The 17,264-nt window shown below is 40.1% G+C and overlaps 1 protein-coding gene across 3 annotated transcripts in view; it reads left to right on the top strand.

Moving 5' to 3' along the window:
- PDPN (podoplanin) overlaps positions 1–14,783 on the top strand; it is a 35,055-nt gene extending 20,272 nt beyond the window's left edge. Inside the window, exons 2-6 of one of the 3 annotated variants that reach the window (XM_065936902.1) lie at positions 3,811–3,929; positions 5,556–5,688; positions 11,511–11,549; positions 12,088–12,199; positions 12,951–14,783. In XM_065936902.1, coding sequence (XP_065792974.1) covers positions 3,811–3,929; positions 5,556–5,688; positions 11,511–11,549; positions 12,088–12,199; positions 12,951–12,957 — 410 coding nt within the window. In that variant the 3' untranslated portion in view covers positions 12,958–14,783. Of the gene's footprint in view, positions 1–3,810; positions 3,930–5,555; positions 5,689–11,510; positions 11,550–12,087; positions 12,204–12,950 lie in introns of those variants that run through there. The other 2 variants (XM_065936904.1, XM_065936903.1) reach the window with 2 other exon arrangements.
- Positions 14,784–17,264: the final 2,481 nt, after the last annotated feature.

Below are 17,264 nucleotides of genomic sequence, written 5' to 3'. Positions count from 1 at the left end.
TTTGTTTCCAAATACATGAAGTTTTTAAACTATCTTTGATATTAATTTCTCAGTTTGATAGTTATCATTTAATGATTCCTTCTCTGTAATCACCCTGTGTGTTTTCAGTGTTTGAACTTTATTGAGACTTTCAATGGCTAAATCAAAGATCTCTCTTGGTAAATGACACATTGCATTTGAAAATATCTGGGCTATTTTCAAACATCTTTTGATACTGATTTCTAACTTAATTCCACAGTGATAAGAGAACAGACTCTGTATGATTCCAATACCTTTAGGCCATGAAATTTTTGCATCTTGTTTTATGCAACTGGATATGTTCCAGTGTCTCCTGCTTTATAGTCTATGGGAACTTGAATTTGTATCCTGCTGCTGTGTGAAAATTTTATAAATCTTAATTATGTTGAATTGGTTCATAGTGGTTTTCAGGTCTACTATTTCATTCTATTAAGTTTTGAGAGTTTTATGTTGAAGCTTCAACTAAATCTTAATTTATCTACTTAAAAAATAATTGTAATATGTAATTTTAATAGGTATGAAAATGCAGAACAATATAACTTTGTTCTGTATTTTCCATATCTCCTGTAAATGTGTTGTCATACTTTCATAATTAAAAACAAAAAAAACAAAAAATGATTCGTAACTAGCGCTTTCATCCTGATAAACATCTCTTCAGTGCTTATTGGTTCTCAAACTTCAAACACCTTAGAATCAAGTCAACTTATCACACCATCTTCCTAGAAGTAGTAGTTTTTAAAAGAATAACACATACACACCAATTCCAAACCAAGTGGATGGCTTACAGACAGTTGATAATGTCCATTGGTTCTGCCCCACAGGCTGGGGGAGGCTGGGAGTGGCAGGAAGGTGTTCATGTGAGCATAAGGGGACATCGTTCCAGAACAGACTCTCTTATTGCAGGTTTGTCACTGCATTTACGTAAATAGTTGTGTGTGTTGACTGCGCACACGTGTCTTAGGAAGAAGAAAATGATTGGAGAGCAAAGACAGCAACACATGATTTGAATTTCACCATTCAAGAGAAAAGGATGTCAAATGCTGGCTTGACACTCAGCAATTCATCCGCAAAGCCTTCAGACGAAATAATGAGAGGGACAAGTGAACATCTCTTGTTAAAGATCAACTTTCCCAGGGAGCAAAAAGAATGCCAGGGCAGTGAGACAAAAGACATGCCTCTTCATCATGAGTGTCATTCATAAAATGCCCTTTTGTCTATTCAGAACGATTTTAGTCCTTGGCTCTGTGGGCTAAGGGTAGAAAAGAGCAAGAAGGAATTTTTATCATTAGGCTTTCAATGAACTGAACTTTCTACGAAAGAATTTAGCTTATTTATTTTTTTTAAGCAAGGGTGGTTTTGTTTTGCTTTTTAAAGCTAGAGGATCCCATATGCTAAGTGATTTTGCTGAACACACCAGAAAATGTTTTTAAATGGATAGTTTGTTAAGTGTATTTGAACCTGGAGTGGAAGAAAAGAAAATAGGATGCTAAGTTTTTTAATAAAGACTGCTTGCCTGGCAAAAGGATAGTTCCCCTTGAAGTTGATAAATACATTCAACATTTGCTGAGATCATAATCTTAAATCCTTAATGAGAGCTGATCAAAACCCCTACTCCCACCCCAGCAACCAGCCAGAAAGGGAGCAATCTGTTTGCTGGCAGTGAGGTATCAGTTAGTTGGTAACTGATGAAAGCCTTCCCCCACCCCAGATGAGAAAATAATGCATATGCTTGGGAAGCGCTGATTGGCAGCACCAGCTCAGTAGTACTCAGTGCAAAGAGAAGGCTCGTGGAACAAGAGAATTTACTCTAGAGGCTTCCTTCCTCTGTGCATCAGCAAACAAGCTGTGATCAAATATTTATTAGCTGTGCCTTTGGCTGAGCTATCTAAGCATAAGAGAAAGAAGGAACTTTAAGACGAGGGCCGGATATCTCACGTATGTGCTGCCTAGATACGAACATCTGCTCTTTAATTAAGCACATAAGTCTCCAACCACCCCCTCCCTCTTGCTTGAAGAGCTGTGTGTGCTTGCTTATTTTGCAACTGTATTTAGTCATGAAATTTCTTCCAGAGCCACTCTGAGTCTGGGGAGGGAACCCATGACCAGTGAGTCAGATTTGTTTTAACTTGTGAAAAGGGTTATTGATGAATTGAGACGGCATTCCTACTCGGTCAGGATAAACTCCAATCATTGCGGTAGAGAGTGAAGAAAAGGCCACTTGTCCTCCCTGCGTCCTAGAATTCAACTTGCGGTCCCACCCCACCTATTCCCTGCTCCTCTGGAAACCTTTCTCATTGGCACAACAGAGTCATTCGTCCAGTGGTAATGCAAAGCCAGAGCCAGGGGTTGTGAGGTCTCTCTTTAGTTTAGCTCTGGGTACACTAAAAGGTCTGTTAGTTATCTCAGCACCCTTGTAAGTATATTACTGATTCTCCCTTGTAGATGATGATCCCAACTGTAAAAGAAGAGGTTGAACTCTATATGTCAACCTCTATGTCTATGTGTATAAGTCTGTAGTTAGAGCCAGTGGGTCTAATCATTCAAGCAGACAGCAGTCTCAAAATTAAATGGAGCACAAGCTCGATTTTAACAAGAAGGAACCCCTGCCTTTGGACATTCTGATTTAGTAGGTTTGGGATAGAGCCTGCTAATCTTTTCTTAAGTTTACCATCTAGCTTTATTTTACTTCATTTAAGTTTTTTTTTAATGTATTTATTTTTAATTGGAGGATAATTGCTTTACAATGTTGTGTTGGTTTCTGCCATGCATCAAAATCAATCAGCCATAGGTATACATATGTCCCATTGCTCTTGAAACTTCCTTTCAACTCCCACCCCATTTTACCCCTCTGGATTGTCACAGAGTACTAGGTTGAGCTCCCTGAGGCATACAGCAAATTTCCACTGGCTGTCTATTTTAGTAATACATATGGTAATGGATGGGGCTTCCTGGGTGATTCCGACGGTAAAGAATATGCCTGCAATGCAGGAGACCTGGGTTTGATCCCTGGGTCAGGAAGATCCCCTGGAGAAGGGAATGGCAACCCACTCCAGTATTGCTTGGAGAATTCCATGGACAGAGGAGCCTGACAGTCTAGTCGATGAGCGACTAACACTTTGACACTTTCATGGTAATGTATATGTGTTAATGCTACTCTCTCAATTCGCCGCATCCTCTCCTTCCCTCACCACATCCACAAGTTTGTTCTCTATCTCTGTGTCTTCTACTGTTGCCCTACAGATAGGTTCATTATACTGTTTTTCTGGATTCCATATATATGCGTTAATATATGATATTTGTTTTCCTCTTTCCAACTTACTTCACTCTTTATAACAGAGAGCCTGCTAATCAACATGTTCAGAAATATTTCCAGACTCTAATTGAGAATTTTTCTGGGTCTATATGAAATTCTATTAACCTAAATGCATTAATTCTTTACATGAAATGGCACCAGAAAGAATCAGGTTCATTATTGAAAGAAAAGTCAAGGTGTAAACACACACACACACATGCACACCCACACCCATCCCACTGTCCAGCACGCCTCAGTGGGAACCAGGGAGGGTCTGGCTGCTTCACCTTTTTGGAGTCCCATCTTCCTTTCTTTTACAATGGAGATGACCAGGCTGTTCTGTATATGTAGAATGGTTTGTGTTAAGCCAGAATGAAAACTCCCTAAAAAGGAAAAAATACCCAAAAGAAATGAAAAAAAAAAAAAAATCTGATTGTAGCTGACCAGTCAGGTCTGCCCATGATTTCACCTTGAGGTCTGACTCGATCTCCCCTTTTCAGCCAGCACGGTCCGGCCAGAAGATGATGTGACTACAGGTGTGAAAAATGAGAAGACGACCCTGGGTGTGGAAGATTATGTGTCAACCCCAGCTGCCAGTAAAGAACCGTTGGCAACTCCGGTGAGTGTCCCAAGAAGAGAGGAAGTTGCTTCATAGGCCTGTGATCACATGCAAGGATATTTGGAGACTGGCTTATTTCAGTATGCCTGGGCATGATTGCCCCCAGTGTTCATCTATGTTGTAGCATGTGTAAGAATGTTTTCTCTTTGGAGGTTGAATAATATTCCATTGTCTGTGAGTATATACTACATTTTCTTCATGCATTTGGATTGCTTTCAATTCTTGGTTTTTGTGAATAGTACTGTGAACATGGACATGCAAATATCTCTTCCAAACCCTACTTTTAATTCTTTTGGGTTTATGCTCAGAAGTAGCATTGCTAGATCATATGCTAATTCTATTTTCAATTTTTCTGAGGACCTCCATTCTGTTTTCCCTAGTGCTGCATCCATTCCACAACCCCATCAACAGTGCACAATGGTTCCAATTTATTTTCTGTTCTTTTGATAGTAGCCCTCCTAACCGCTGTGAGGTGATAATCTCATCGTGCTTTTGATTTGTTTTTCTTTGATAATTAGTACGATTGAATATCTTTTGTATGTTTGTTGGCCATTGTATACCATATTTGGAGATTGATTTACTCAAGTCCTTTTTCCCATTTTTAAAATCAGGTTATTTGATTTTTTTGTTATTCATTTATAGGAGTTCTATATACTTTTATCAGATAATATGATTTGTGAGTATTTTCTCCCATTCCATAGGTCGCCATTTCATTCTATTGATTGTGTCCTTTGATGCAAAGTTTTTGAGTTTTATATAATTCCACTGATCTATGTTTGTTTTTTTGCCTGTACTCATTAGCTTGTTAAATGCTGTATTGACATGAACTTTGGAGTCAACAGAACCATTTCCAAGTCTTGTTCTGTTGCTTGTTGGCTATGTGAACTTGGGCATATTATCTGATCTCTCTAAACCTTGTTCGTATTATAGGGCTAATAATAGAATTTACTTCTTGAAACTTCCCTGGTGGTCCAATGGTTAAGAATCCGCTTTCCAATGCAGGGGATGTGGGTTCAACCCCTGGTTGGGGAACTAAGATCCCACATGCTGTGGGGCAACTAAGCCTGTGTGCCGTAACTACTGAGCCTGCACACTCTGGAGCCTTCGAGTCACAACTAGAGAAGCCCACACCCAGCAAGGAAGGCCCAAAGCAGCCAAAAATAACTTAAAAAAAAAAAATAGAACTTATATCTTAGGGTTTTTTGTGGTGTTAATGAGAAAGTATTTAGAGGGCCTGGCAAATGGTAAGCTCTGGGGGAGGAAGGGCATTAAAAATAATGCAACATAATATGTGCTGAATAAACATTACAGGAAAAAATGTACCATTCAAGTTCAAGGGAGGGAAAGAATTAATGCCTAGTGACCCAGTATTTTCTAAAAAGTTACACCTCAGGTAGTCAGCATGCTCAACATTTGGGATTTATTTCTAGAGTAGACATGATTTTATTCCTGTCTCTTATTCCTCATTCTTGTTTCTTATGTGTGTTATCTTGTTTCCACTTTAAATTTATGTCATCATATAGCTTATATATTTATACTACTTTAAGTCAATTTCTGACATAAGATAGAGTATATATTTTACAGTATTAAGTTTTATTTCTGTTTTGCCTTTTACATCTCTAATAGAGACCGACAGGAACAGAGAATGTAACACAAAGTCACATAGAAGATCTGCCAACAGGCGAAAGCACACCTGCCCAGAGCACACCTGCCAAGACCACAGTCCATACCCATGTACCAGCGACTAGTCACTCTCAGGGTAAGAAAAACAGTCACCCCAGTAGGGGTTGATCTTCTTTTGCACCATCAGTGCATTCCCAAAAATCCAGGGACAAATATAATCATCAGTATGAATGTTGGAATGTAAGCAGTAATTTTGAACCAAGCTTTGTGTGGTAGGATCAGAGTTCATATTTATTGGGTTGTTGAACTCTGCTCTCTACTTCGAATGACAGCTAGTGATAATGCCCCCACAAAAGTAAGTGAGATAGCTACTAGTGTCATATTGCTGACCGTAAGCTGATATAATGCTACACAAAAAACTTTGTGTTGATACCCAAGAGGGTAAAAGTTAGCCAACCTATCTATATCTTAGTAGATTCTGTCCTACCATTGAAACTCAACATTCAAAAAACTACGATCATGATATCCAATCCCATCAGTTCCTGGCAATAGAAGGGGAAAAGGTGGAAGCAATAACGGATTTTATTTTCTTAGGCTCCAAAATCAGTATGGATGGTGACTGCAGTGAAATTAAAAGACACTTGCTCCTTGGAAAGAAAGTTATGCCAAACCTAGATAGCATATTAAACAAAAGTCTGTATAGTCAAAACTATGGTTTTTCCAGTAGTCATGTACAGATATGAGAGTTAGACCATAAAGAAGGCTGAATGCTAAAGAATGGCTGCTTTTGAATTGTGGTCCTGGAGAAGACTCTTGAGAGTCCCTTGGACTGCAAGGAGATCATACTAGTCAACACTAAATAAATCCTGAGTATTCATTGGAAAGATTGATGCTGAAGCTGAAGCTCCCAATACCTGATGCAGAGAGCTAACTCATTGGAAGAGACCCTGATGCTGGGAAAGATTGAAGGCAAAAGGAGAAGGGAGCAGGAGAGGATGGTATGGTTCAATAGGATCACCAACTCAACGGACATGAATTTGAGCAAACTCCGGGAGATAGTGGAGGACCAAGGAGCCTGGTGTGCCGGAATCCCTGGGGTCAGAAAGAGCTGGACACAACTTAGTGACTGAACAGCAATAACATTGCTAACATTTACCTTCTTACTGTACACTGAGTTCCTATCTGCAAGAATGATGCAAGAATCTATTCTAAGTCTGTCTTAGCAGGGTTTGGGGTTATACTTTATAGTTGGTAAATGCAGCAATATGGATGGAGGCTCACCTTGGGGATAAATTCTGAAGGACAACTTTGAGTCTGCATCACTATTATGAGGTTTAGACCATCACTAGTGATTGTGAGGAAAGATGATTGCCATTACAACTTAGTAAGAGAAAGAGCTTCCTATTTCCAGTGCTTTCTTGAAAGAAATTCAGTTGTTTGGGATATTTTTTAAATATGCCTTATTTTGTAGTAGATAGGGGTGGAAGATAAAACGAACTAATCTTCTAGTAACTGCAATGAATGCTTGCTAACTTGAGCAATTTCCTATCATCATTGTACCTAGTTAGGTGTTTTCATCTTTAAATGAAGGTAAACATAAGGACCTCCCCTGAACCTATGGTTCCTAAAATCAGTTGCACAGCTGAACACCTAGAAAGTTAGTCCTTATTGTTTAATATACAATTCCCAATCACCAATCTGGTTATTAAAACTCTAAAGAACTTCTGCAGATTTTTTTAATGCTTTGTATTTGTACACTTTTGGTCACAGCAGCATTATACACCATAGCTGAAACACGGAAGCAACCCAACTGTCCCTGAATAGATGATTGGGTCATATACAAAATATACACATGACACATATACAAAATGTGTCATATACATGCAATGGAATATTATTCAGCCTTTAATAGGAAGAGAATTCTCACACATGCTATAACACGGATGAACCTTGAGGAATAAATGGAATAAACCAGTCACCAAAAGACAAATGCTCTGTGATTCCACTTAGGTGAGGTACATAGAGTAGTCAAAATCATAGACAGAAAGCAGAATGGTGGTTGCCAGGGGTTGTTGGGGGGGGTGCTGGTAGTGGAGATGGGTAGAGAGTGTCACTTTTGCAAGATGAAAAAGAGTTGTGGAGATGAATGGGGCTGATGGTTGCACACCAGGTGAATGTACATAATACCATCAAATAGTACACTTAAAAACTGTGAAGACAGTAACGTTCATATTATGTGTATTTTACGACAAAGATAGAAAAGTTTCATAATATGCTTAGAAAATAACGCCTAAGGATTACTCTAAGATGCTAAAGAAATGGTTGACATTAAATAACAGAGTGAGCTAAATAGGGTTAATCAAGGAAAGAATCAATATAATTACTCACTGGAAACATTTCAAAATTTTGGAGAAGCATTGATCATTTGTAACAAGAGTTGATATCTTATTCATGGCAAGCCGAAAATGGAACATTCCAAGTTGAGTGGTTTTTTTTTTTTTTTTTTTTTTATCGTACCAGAATATTTTTCCTATTCCTTGAAAATGTCTCAATTTCCTGGAAAATACTCATGATTACTTTCTTGTCTGTCCTCTTCTCCACCCTTTCACAAAAACTGTGACGTATGGCACATTCCTACTTCATGCATCAGTGTTCCAAGAAATTTTCACATGTGAGTTAAAATGTAATCATAAACACTTGTTTTTTTAAGAGGTAATTTTATTAGGGCTGCAAATGCCTTTACCATCAAATGCCCAAGTTTGATGATGTTCATGTGCATGATTCATTTGAGTGATCACAGTCAGTGTAATTGGGAAGAGGCTTAGGGAGTATGAGGCTAGTAAACTCTAATTTAGTGATGAATCATCCACAAACTTTATTTTGGTAATATATTTTCTGGAAAATGGTGTCATTGATGATGATAATGTTGTGTTATGAGCCCAGTATGTTGTGTCATGAGCCACCATGTTAAGACATGAAAAGCAAATGTTTGACCTGTCTCTACTGGTAGTTGTCAGCCAGGTATAGCATTTAGGGAGTTGATAGGATGACACCTTTGTTCTGGGCAGGCTGCAAACCCAGAAGTCTCCCAGCTGCTTTTTTTATGTGAGGTGGCCTGATCAGTTTGAGCTCCATGTAAATGTTCTAGAGGCATGGGTTCAGCTCATGCAGGAAGAGATGGGTTCAAGGACCTGTACTCTGGGGCCATGAAGTTAAAAGACACTTGCTACTTGGAAGGAAAACTATAGCAAACCTAGAGAGTACATTGAAAAGCAGAGACATCACTTTGCCAAAAAACGTCCATGTAGTCAAAGTTATGGTCTTTCTAGTAGTCATGTACAGGTGTGAGAATTGGACCACAAAGAGGGCTGAGAACTGAAGAGTTGATGCTTTCAAACTGTGGTATTGGAGAAGACATTGAGAGTCTCTTGGACTGCACAGAGATCAAACTAGTCAAACCTAAAGGATATCAACCCTGAATATTCATTGCAAGGACTATTGCTAAAGCTCCAGTATTTTGACCACCTGATGCAAACAGCTGACTCTTTGGTAAAGACCCTGATGCTAGGAAAGATTGAGGGCAGGAGGAGAAGGGGACAACAGAGGATGAGATGGTTGGATGGCATCACTTGATTCAATAGACATTAGTTTGAGCAAATTCCTGGAGATAGTGGAGGACAGAGGAGACTGGCATGCTGCAGTCCATGGGGTCTTAAAGAATCAGACACAACTTAGCTATTGAACAATGACAACTCTAGGGCCATCTTGAAAGGATGTCTTTTTTTTTTTGGAAGATGGACCTGATACAGAGTTGATAACTTTTCTTTCCAAATCATCCATTAGAAAAAGTAAACATCTTATAGTTGATGGTTGGGTGGTTTCACTTTTGATTAGGAGAGCATTAGATATCTGATATTTTGCAAATTGTGAGCTAAGAGTCTAGGGCTGAGCCTGATTAAATCACATATCTCTGTTGTCTCATTAAATTAAGGCCTCTCGACTTTTTCTTCATAAACAACTACCACCCAGAAGAATGAAGGGCTCAGTATACCAAGAAGTTGATGGGAGAAACAAAAGGCCTTTATTTTTTAATAGAATTGTGTAAAAATTATCTGAAGAAAACAATGTTATTTCTTACTTCCAGAAAGGAATTCATAGTTAAGCAACTTATATCCACATGCTAGGTAAATAAGAATATTCACATTTGAACCACTAGATTAGAGTTAGCTGCAGATAGAAATCCTACAATAATAGTGCCATAAATACAAAGAGAATTCCAGAAAAACATCTACTTCTGCTTTATTGACCATGCCAAAGCCTTTGACTGTGAATTACAACAAACTGGAAAACTCTTAAAGAGATGGGAATACCAGACCACCTTATCTACCTCCTGAGAAATCTGTATGCAGGTCAAGACGCAACAGTTAGAACCAGACATGAAACAGCAGAGTGGTTCCAAATAGGGAAAGGAGTACGTCAAGGCTGTATATTGTCACCCTGCTTATTAAACTTATATGCAAAGTGTATCATGAGAAATGCCAGGCTGGATGAAGCACAAGCTGGAATCAAGATTGCTGGGAGAAATATCAATAACCTCAGATATGCAGATGACACCACCCTTATGGCAGAAAGCAAAAAAGAACTAAAGAGCCTCTTGATGAAAGTGAAAGAAGCAGGTGAAAAAGCTGGCTTAAGACTCAACATTCAGAATACTAAGATCATGGCATCTGATCCCATCATTTCATGGCAAATAGATGGGGAAACAAATAGAAATAATGAGAGACTCTATTTTGGGGGGCTCCAAAATCACTGCAAATGGTGACTGCAGCCATGAAATTAAAAGCCCCTTGCTCCTTGGAAGAAAAGCTATGACCAACCTAGATAGCATACTAAAAAGCAAAGATATTACTTTGCCAATAAAAGTCTGTCTAGTCATAGTTATGGTTTTTCCAGTAGTCGTGTATGGATGTGAGAGTTGGAGTATAGAGAAAGCTGAGCACCGAAAAGCTGATGCTTTTGAATTGTGGTGTCAGAGAAGACTCTTGAGAGTCCCTTGGACTGAAAGGAGATCAAACCTGTCAATGCTAAAGGAAATCAGTCCTGAATATTCATCAGAAGGACTGATGCTGAAGCTGAAACTCCAATACTTCGACCACCTGATGCGAAGAATTGACTCATTGGAAAAGACCCTGATGCTGGGAAAGATTGAAGGCAGGAGGAGAAGGGGACAACAGAAAATGAGATGGTTGGATGGCATCACTGACTCAATGGACATGAGTTTGTGCAAGCTCCAGGAGTTGGTGATGGACAGGGAAGCCTGGTGTGTTGCAATCCATGGGGTCACAAAGAGTCAGACATGACCGAGCAACTGAACTGAATGAACTGAAAATACAAAGGATGTAGTCTCATTAAGCTTAAGTGCCCTGTAAGATCTGGATTTTCTATGAAAGCAAAGGAAATTGATACCACAAGATGGGCGATATCACAGTCTTGACCACAACTTCCAAAACATTTTGCTCTCAAAATCACGTTTCTTCAAAATAAACCTCTTCCCAATGGGTGAGTTTTTCATGATCTTGACTTTGGACCAAGAATCAACAGCCTTGGATTCTTTTGTTACCCTAACTTCTGAAATCTTTGACCATTTATTTAAGATCTCTCTGGGTGAGTTACCTTGACTCTGCTCTCCACAGTGGGTGGGGGAAAAAGTAACATTTACCAAAGAACTATGGACTCATAGGTATGAAGAAGCATTCATAAATTCAATAAATAATAGTTTTAAAGACAGGATCATGTCAGAGCCTGCTTAAAAGTCCCCGATCCAATTTACTTAAGAAATTATCCTCTTTGCTTGTGTTTTGCTACCTTCCACTTAGAGTAAGTCCATCTTCTGCCAATTGTTAAATTATAGTTATTAACTCCTAATAATTCTATATCATTGCAACTCTCTCTTTATAGGGAAAACAGATGGAGAAAAACCAAAAGTCGCTCAGAAAGGTGGGTTAGATTTTGTTATCAAAACATTCTTATGGGAGTTTTTAAAAAGGTTTCTTTGAACTTTAATCTTTGTGATGAATTAGCATTCTTTCCTGGATTGTAATCAACGGGAGTTGAAAACCTTTTGAAAATGTTTCAAATCTCTTAAGAGAAAAAACGAAATTGCCTGTATTTGAAAATAAGCAAACCACAAGTGAGTCTTCACAACAGCTGTGGAGAATGGTGTCATGTCACAATTTATGGGTCCTAAGGATGGAAATTGGGGCTAATTCAATTGCTATGTGTACACAAAAGCTACTCAGTAAACAGTGAAGCCATCTAGTCAGAATGGTATGCTTCTTGATATATCTTGAGATCCAGAAATCTTTCCGTGATTAGAATAACCCCAGCTCTTTTCCCCTTCTAAGTCAAACTAGATAGAGGACAAACAACATAGAGCATCATTTGTTATCTACAGTGGGCCTGTGACATTGCTTATTGCTGCTGTATTGTTCATCTGGGGACTCTGCTTTTTTTTTTTTTTTCCTGTCTCATTCAGGTGGCTTGTCAGTGGGGACCCTGGTTGCAGTCATTGTTGGCGTCTTACTAGGCATCGCAGTCATTGGCATAATCATCCGTGTGATTTATCGGAAAATGTCGGGAAGATACTCGTAAGTATAAACCTTAGGCTCTTGTGATACGTAAATGAAGGGGGTGGTTTCCAACCTTTGAACTAATAGACACTCTAAATAAAGATCATGTGCAGAAGCCACCAACCTCCCTAAGCACTGCATCTGAAGTGTCCCCTTGTAAGTTTCCAAGAGAGCACCCCAGATGGTTCTTCAGTTGATTTCCATTGCAATCTGACCCAATTTGACGTCTTAATTTTCCGACTCAGTGAACTTGAAGGAAAACCCAAATCAAGTTTTAATGATACCCAATCACCCTACTACCAGTCATCAGAGGTAGGTGGTTCTCAAAAGAACATTAGTGGCAGAGCGAGGACCCTATTCCGATAAGGAATTCCACTGGTGCTGGGGCCCCTCCCTCCACGCCTGTCCTGCATGCACCCACACACCCAGGAAAAGGAATTATTTCTCCATTAAAATTTCCTAGGAATTCAGAACATTTCAAATTCATAGCCAGAGGAAAACATTTTCTTATTTCTGTTGGGGAGATAATATATGATTGAATGGGGAGAGGATAAATATATGACTGGGGGCATCAAGGGACACAAGCGGCAATACAATTGCAGATTTATGTATCTGGAAATGCCTGGGAGCCTGACCCTAAGTCAGGCCTGAATGTGATCCTGAGAATCAGGCCTGGAGGAGGGATGAGTAGGGAGATAAGAGCCCCAGGACCTAGTAGTCACAATGCCAGTAAAAGAAGTGACAGTCACCTTTCTCCTTGTCTTCACAGGCCCTAAAGTGCTAAAGAATTGTGCTGTCCTGTCAATACATTTTAAAAAAGAGAGCTTCCAACATCCCCCCCTGCCCCGTCCCTGAGCACATGGAGAAGATGACCCGTGGAATTGCTTCACCACCACACTCAAAATCCACGGTGATCCCTCCACTCGCTAAAACTAACTGAAGGAAAGAGTATTCATAAGACGTGCTCCTCTAAGCCTTTGTCTTTTGAAAAAAAGTATTGTTTTAATATAAATTTTGTGTGTGATTTAAAAGGCAAAATGCATAGAAAATGGAGCAAAGCTGTGTTAAACCTGATTTGTAACTAAATAGACAATAGATTGGGTTGGCCAAAAAATTTGTTAAGGTTTTTACCGTAAGATCTTACAGAAAAATCTGAACAAACTTTATGACCAACACAATCATTCAGCGGATGTCAGAAGCTGTAATTGTCTTGGTTTTTGTCTTTGTAATTAGTCTTTGTTTGGACTCTCCTCTGTTATTGTTAAAATGCAAAGGAATCTGAAAATATTTATACCAATGGTGTCCTTGGGTATAGAGCTATGTCAGTAGTGGCATAAGTGCTCTGCAGTTTCTGATCTGTTAAAGCATACACATTCCAGTCCAGTGGGGTCCATTTTAGAGCCTGATTTGGTATGGATAATGAAGTAGAAAATTTATACTTGTGTAATATGTAATTAGCTACTGGCTTTCACTGGTCCAGGTAAAGCATTTCAAAGACATCTATCTTAGATCATAGATAGAAGTCTTACTTTGGGGAAGGCGTTTTATTTCTTACACCAAGGGTCTCGGTGTACTCTGCTGTCTTCTCCATTAATGACTTGATGAATCAAAGGTTTGTTTGTACACAAGTATAAATGTTTTACTTCCATTTTCCTCAGATGATAGAGATCCAGACCTGACGGGGTGGCCTTCTTGCTTCCCCGTCACCCAAGTCCTCCATATTGGCTTCTTTGTTCTGGAATATGAGGACCTCAGCCCTGGATGCAAAATAAGGCTGTGGAGGCCCAGTGATGCCAGAGGCTCAGGTGTTCCAGGAACTGAGAGCCACAGTGGTCCCCAAACCCTGTGTGTGCTTGTGACAAACAAAACCTGTCAGCTTCCTAGCATTTACTTTCTGCTTCAGAGGAAAGAAATGGGAACACTAATTTTTAGAAAGCAACTGGATTTAGAGACTTTATCTTAAAATGGAAGCTGTTTCTGGTTTTCACAAATCCCCCATATTTCAGTGGGGTTATGATTGACAATTCTGTATTGGCACCATCCAGCTCAGGACATTTCTCCCCGTAGGCCAACTGAATTCTTTCCCCTACACAAAAAGGTTTTACGCTGAGCAGATGCTGTGTCACAGTTGTGGTTCTACATTTCTGATAGCCTCTGAATTCATCAGGTTCATAAAACAGGAAAAAGTAGACTATCAGTCAGAAAGCTTGGCCTGTTCCCCTACCTTTTGCAGTAATGGATGGATGTAATTTTAAACAGTAAGCCCTTGTGTCACTCAAGTCCAGCTAGTCCAAAATCCCAGGTTCAATATTTGAACATCGACTGATGGAGAAAACGGGCTTTGGAAATGCTTTATGAATCTCTCAACTACCCTTCCATTTCATCACTCAGATTCCTGAACAGGAGTTGGGAATAATGTTAATTTCCTCTTTCTTATTCTCTCTTTTTTTTTTTTTCTTACTGTGAAAAATAATAGTCAAGCCCAAGTCATACACTGGACCCATCACCTGCTGGGACAGGGCTGTGGGTTTCCTGGTCACATCTGTGTTGTGCTCAATGCAGTGTAGACATGTTTTAAAATAAAACAGATGATTGAGTATAACAGTGAGTCAGATCTGTGATTGGGAATCTCCATCAAGGTTGGATCACCCCTGAGTACATCTCCAGATAAGATTACACATTATATAAACATCTACCTCTTGACTTGATTGGGAGTGATTTATAAATGGTCATAGGAGTTACATCCATGGGGAAGAAATGTAACTGGACCTTTCACCCAGGTGAAAGGGAAAGTAGGGAAGTTAAGGTCAAGTGGAGGAATGGGAGGAAAAGTGGCACCTTGGGATTAGTTTTGTTCACTCTGGTCACAAAAGGTTAACAAGGTTTTGCCTGGCTCCTGATTTCTCTACCCTGGAGACTGGAGCCAGGAAAGGGGAGCAGTTATACCTTGCTCCTGCCAGCCTACCTGGGAACCTGACCTCAGGTGGGTAGGGCTTGACCATATAAGAAAAGGTGGTAATAACCCTTGTGAAGGTTTTCTAACTGCCTATGGCCTGGGATGCACATCGCTGCAGAATTCCTGTTCCTGGGACATCTCACTGCTCCTTGACCCTCAGCGGAAGCACTCTGCAGAGTCTAGAGACTGGAGTGGCCAGGCCCTCTGTCCCTCTGTCAGTCTATACTCCACACCCCCACGCACACCGCCCCATATGGGACTCTAATGCCACACTCTGTGTCTCTCCGCTCCAGCCCTATCTCTATTCGTAAAGGTTGGATTTAGCGGCATACCTTCCTCATAATACTCAGTTTTTGTTAAGGCAGGGTTGTTGAATTTGCCAGATGTCTGGAATCCTGAGTTCCTGTTTCTAAGTGGTAAAACTAACAGGAGAGGACTTGAAACTATTCATTTTCTAGCAGAAAACTAACCACATCCACCTAGTCCCACAGACTCCCAGGCCATCCGCTATGTCAAGTGTCAATTTATACACGCCACCCACGTGAGACTATTGGGACCAAACAGACTGCCAAGAGCACTGGGACTTTAAGGAAGCAACTCCATCCTCTCTTCTCTTAGAGATGCCTGGGGACCAAGCAGTGCTGAAGTTAACCGTTTGTGAGATAGCAAAGCATCGTTTGGGCTTCCCTGGTGGCTGAGATGGTAAAGAATCTGCCTGCAATGCAGGATACCTAGGTTCGATCTCTGGGTCAGGAAGATCCCCTGGATCTTCTCCGCTGGAGAAGGGAATGGCTACCCACTCCAGTATTCTTGCCTGGAGAATTCCACAGACAGAAGAACCTGGCAGGCTGTAGTCTATGGGGTTGTAAGAGTCGGACACAACTTAGCAATTAACACACACACAAAGCATCGTCTTAACCCTTTTTTTTCTCTTTCAACCTGGGAGAACCAGGTTGAAACCAAACAACAAGACTTAGTTCTGTTTTAATGAACAAAGAATGAATAACTTAACCTCCTTACTCTTTCCATCTTTATTTTTATTCATAATTATTTAGTATCCAGGGTTGCTCCTGACAAATGCTTTGATGGGGCATAATGCATATTCTGACATAAAAACTTTGTTTGCTGATCTGAAGTCCAGTGGAAGTAGACTTTCTCTGACATAGAGCTGGATCTTAGCACATACAGTTGGAGCACACAGTTATCTACCTGTGAGCATCAGAGAACTTGGCATTCCCTGAAAGCAAGCATTTCTCTTTGCTCTTCCCCAAAGCTTGAAGCTAGGTTAGATATAAATATACCTTGTGACATGGTTACCACAATTGAGCTAATTAACGTGTCTATCACCTCACATGTTACTTTTTTGTGCACATGGCAAGAACACTCACTGTCTTAGTAAATTCAAGTATACAATGCAGTATTATTAACTATGGGCTTCCCAGGTGGCGCAGTGGTAAAGAATCCACCTGCCAATGCAGGAGACCCAAGAGACATGGATTCCATCCCTGGGTTAGGAAGATCCTCTGAAGTGGGAAATGGCAACCCACTCCAGTATTGCCTGGAGAATTTCATAGACAGGAGCCTGGCAAGCTACAGTCCGTGACATTAACTATAGTCATCACAGTGCACATTTGATCTTAAGAATTTATTCATCTTGCATAACTGAAACTTTGTACCCTTTGACCAACATCTTATATCAAAACATGTTGTACACCTTGAATTTATACAATTTTTACTTCTCAATTATGCTTGGATAACGTTGAGGGGATAAGCCAGATTAGGATGTAGAGTAGATCCATGGGCTTTTAATTCAATAAATGCACAGGATATAACCACAGTTCATGGGCAATATGCAGGATAAATGTAAAATCTCTTGGAGGAGAAGAATAAGGCTGGTGTAAGGAATGTGAGATTTTGGCCCATTGGCCCAGCACATGTGATTCAGGCAAAATGCCAGCCTGACTTCACCAACCATTCATCCTCAGCACTTTTCACCCTGGGGGTCATATTATCAGACACAGGCGCAAAGCACCCAGTGTTTTTTCTGCACCCAGGTACTGTAGGCCGCCGCACAGAGTCCCGTGCATCTTCCTGAAACCTTGTTCCTTCCATGTTCTTTCCTACTCC

Source organism: Muntiacus reevesi, chromosome 5, assembly GCF_963930625.1.
Source record: "Muntiacus reevesi chromosome 5, mMunRee1.1, whole genome shotgun sequence".
In the NCBI taxonomy this organism is placed as follows: domain Eukaryota; kingdom Metazoa; phylum Chordata; class Mammalia; order Artiodactyla; family Cervidae; genus Muntiacus; species Muntiacus reevesi.
This window is presented reverse-complemented; position numbering and strand designations above follow the sequence as displayed.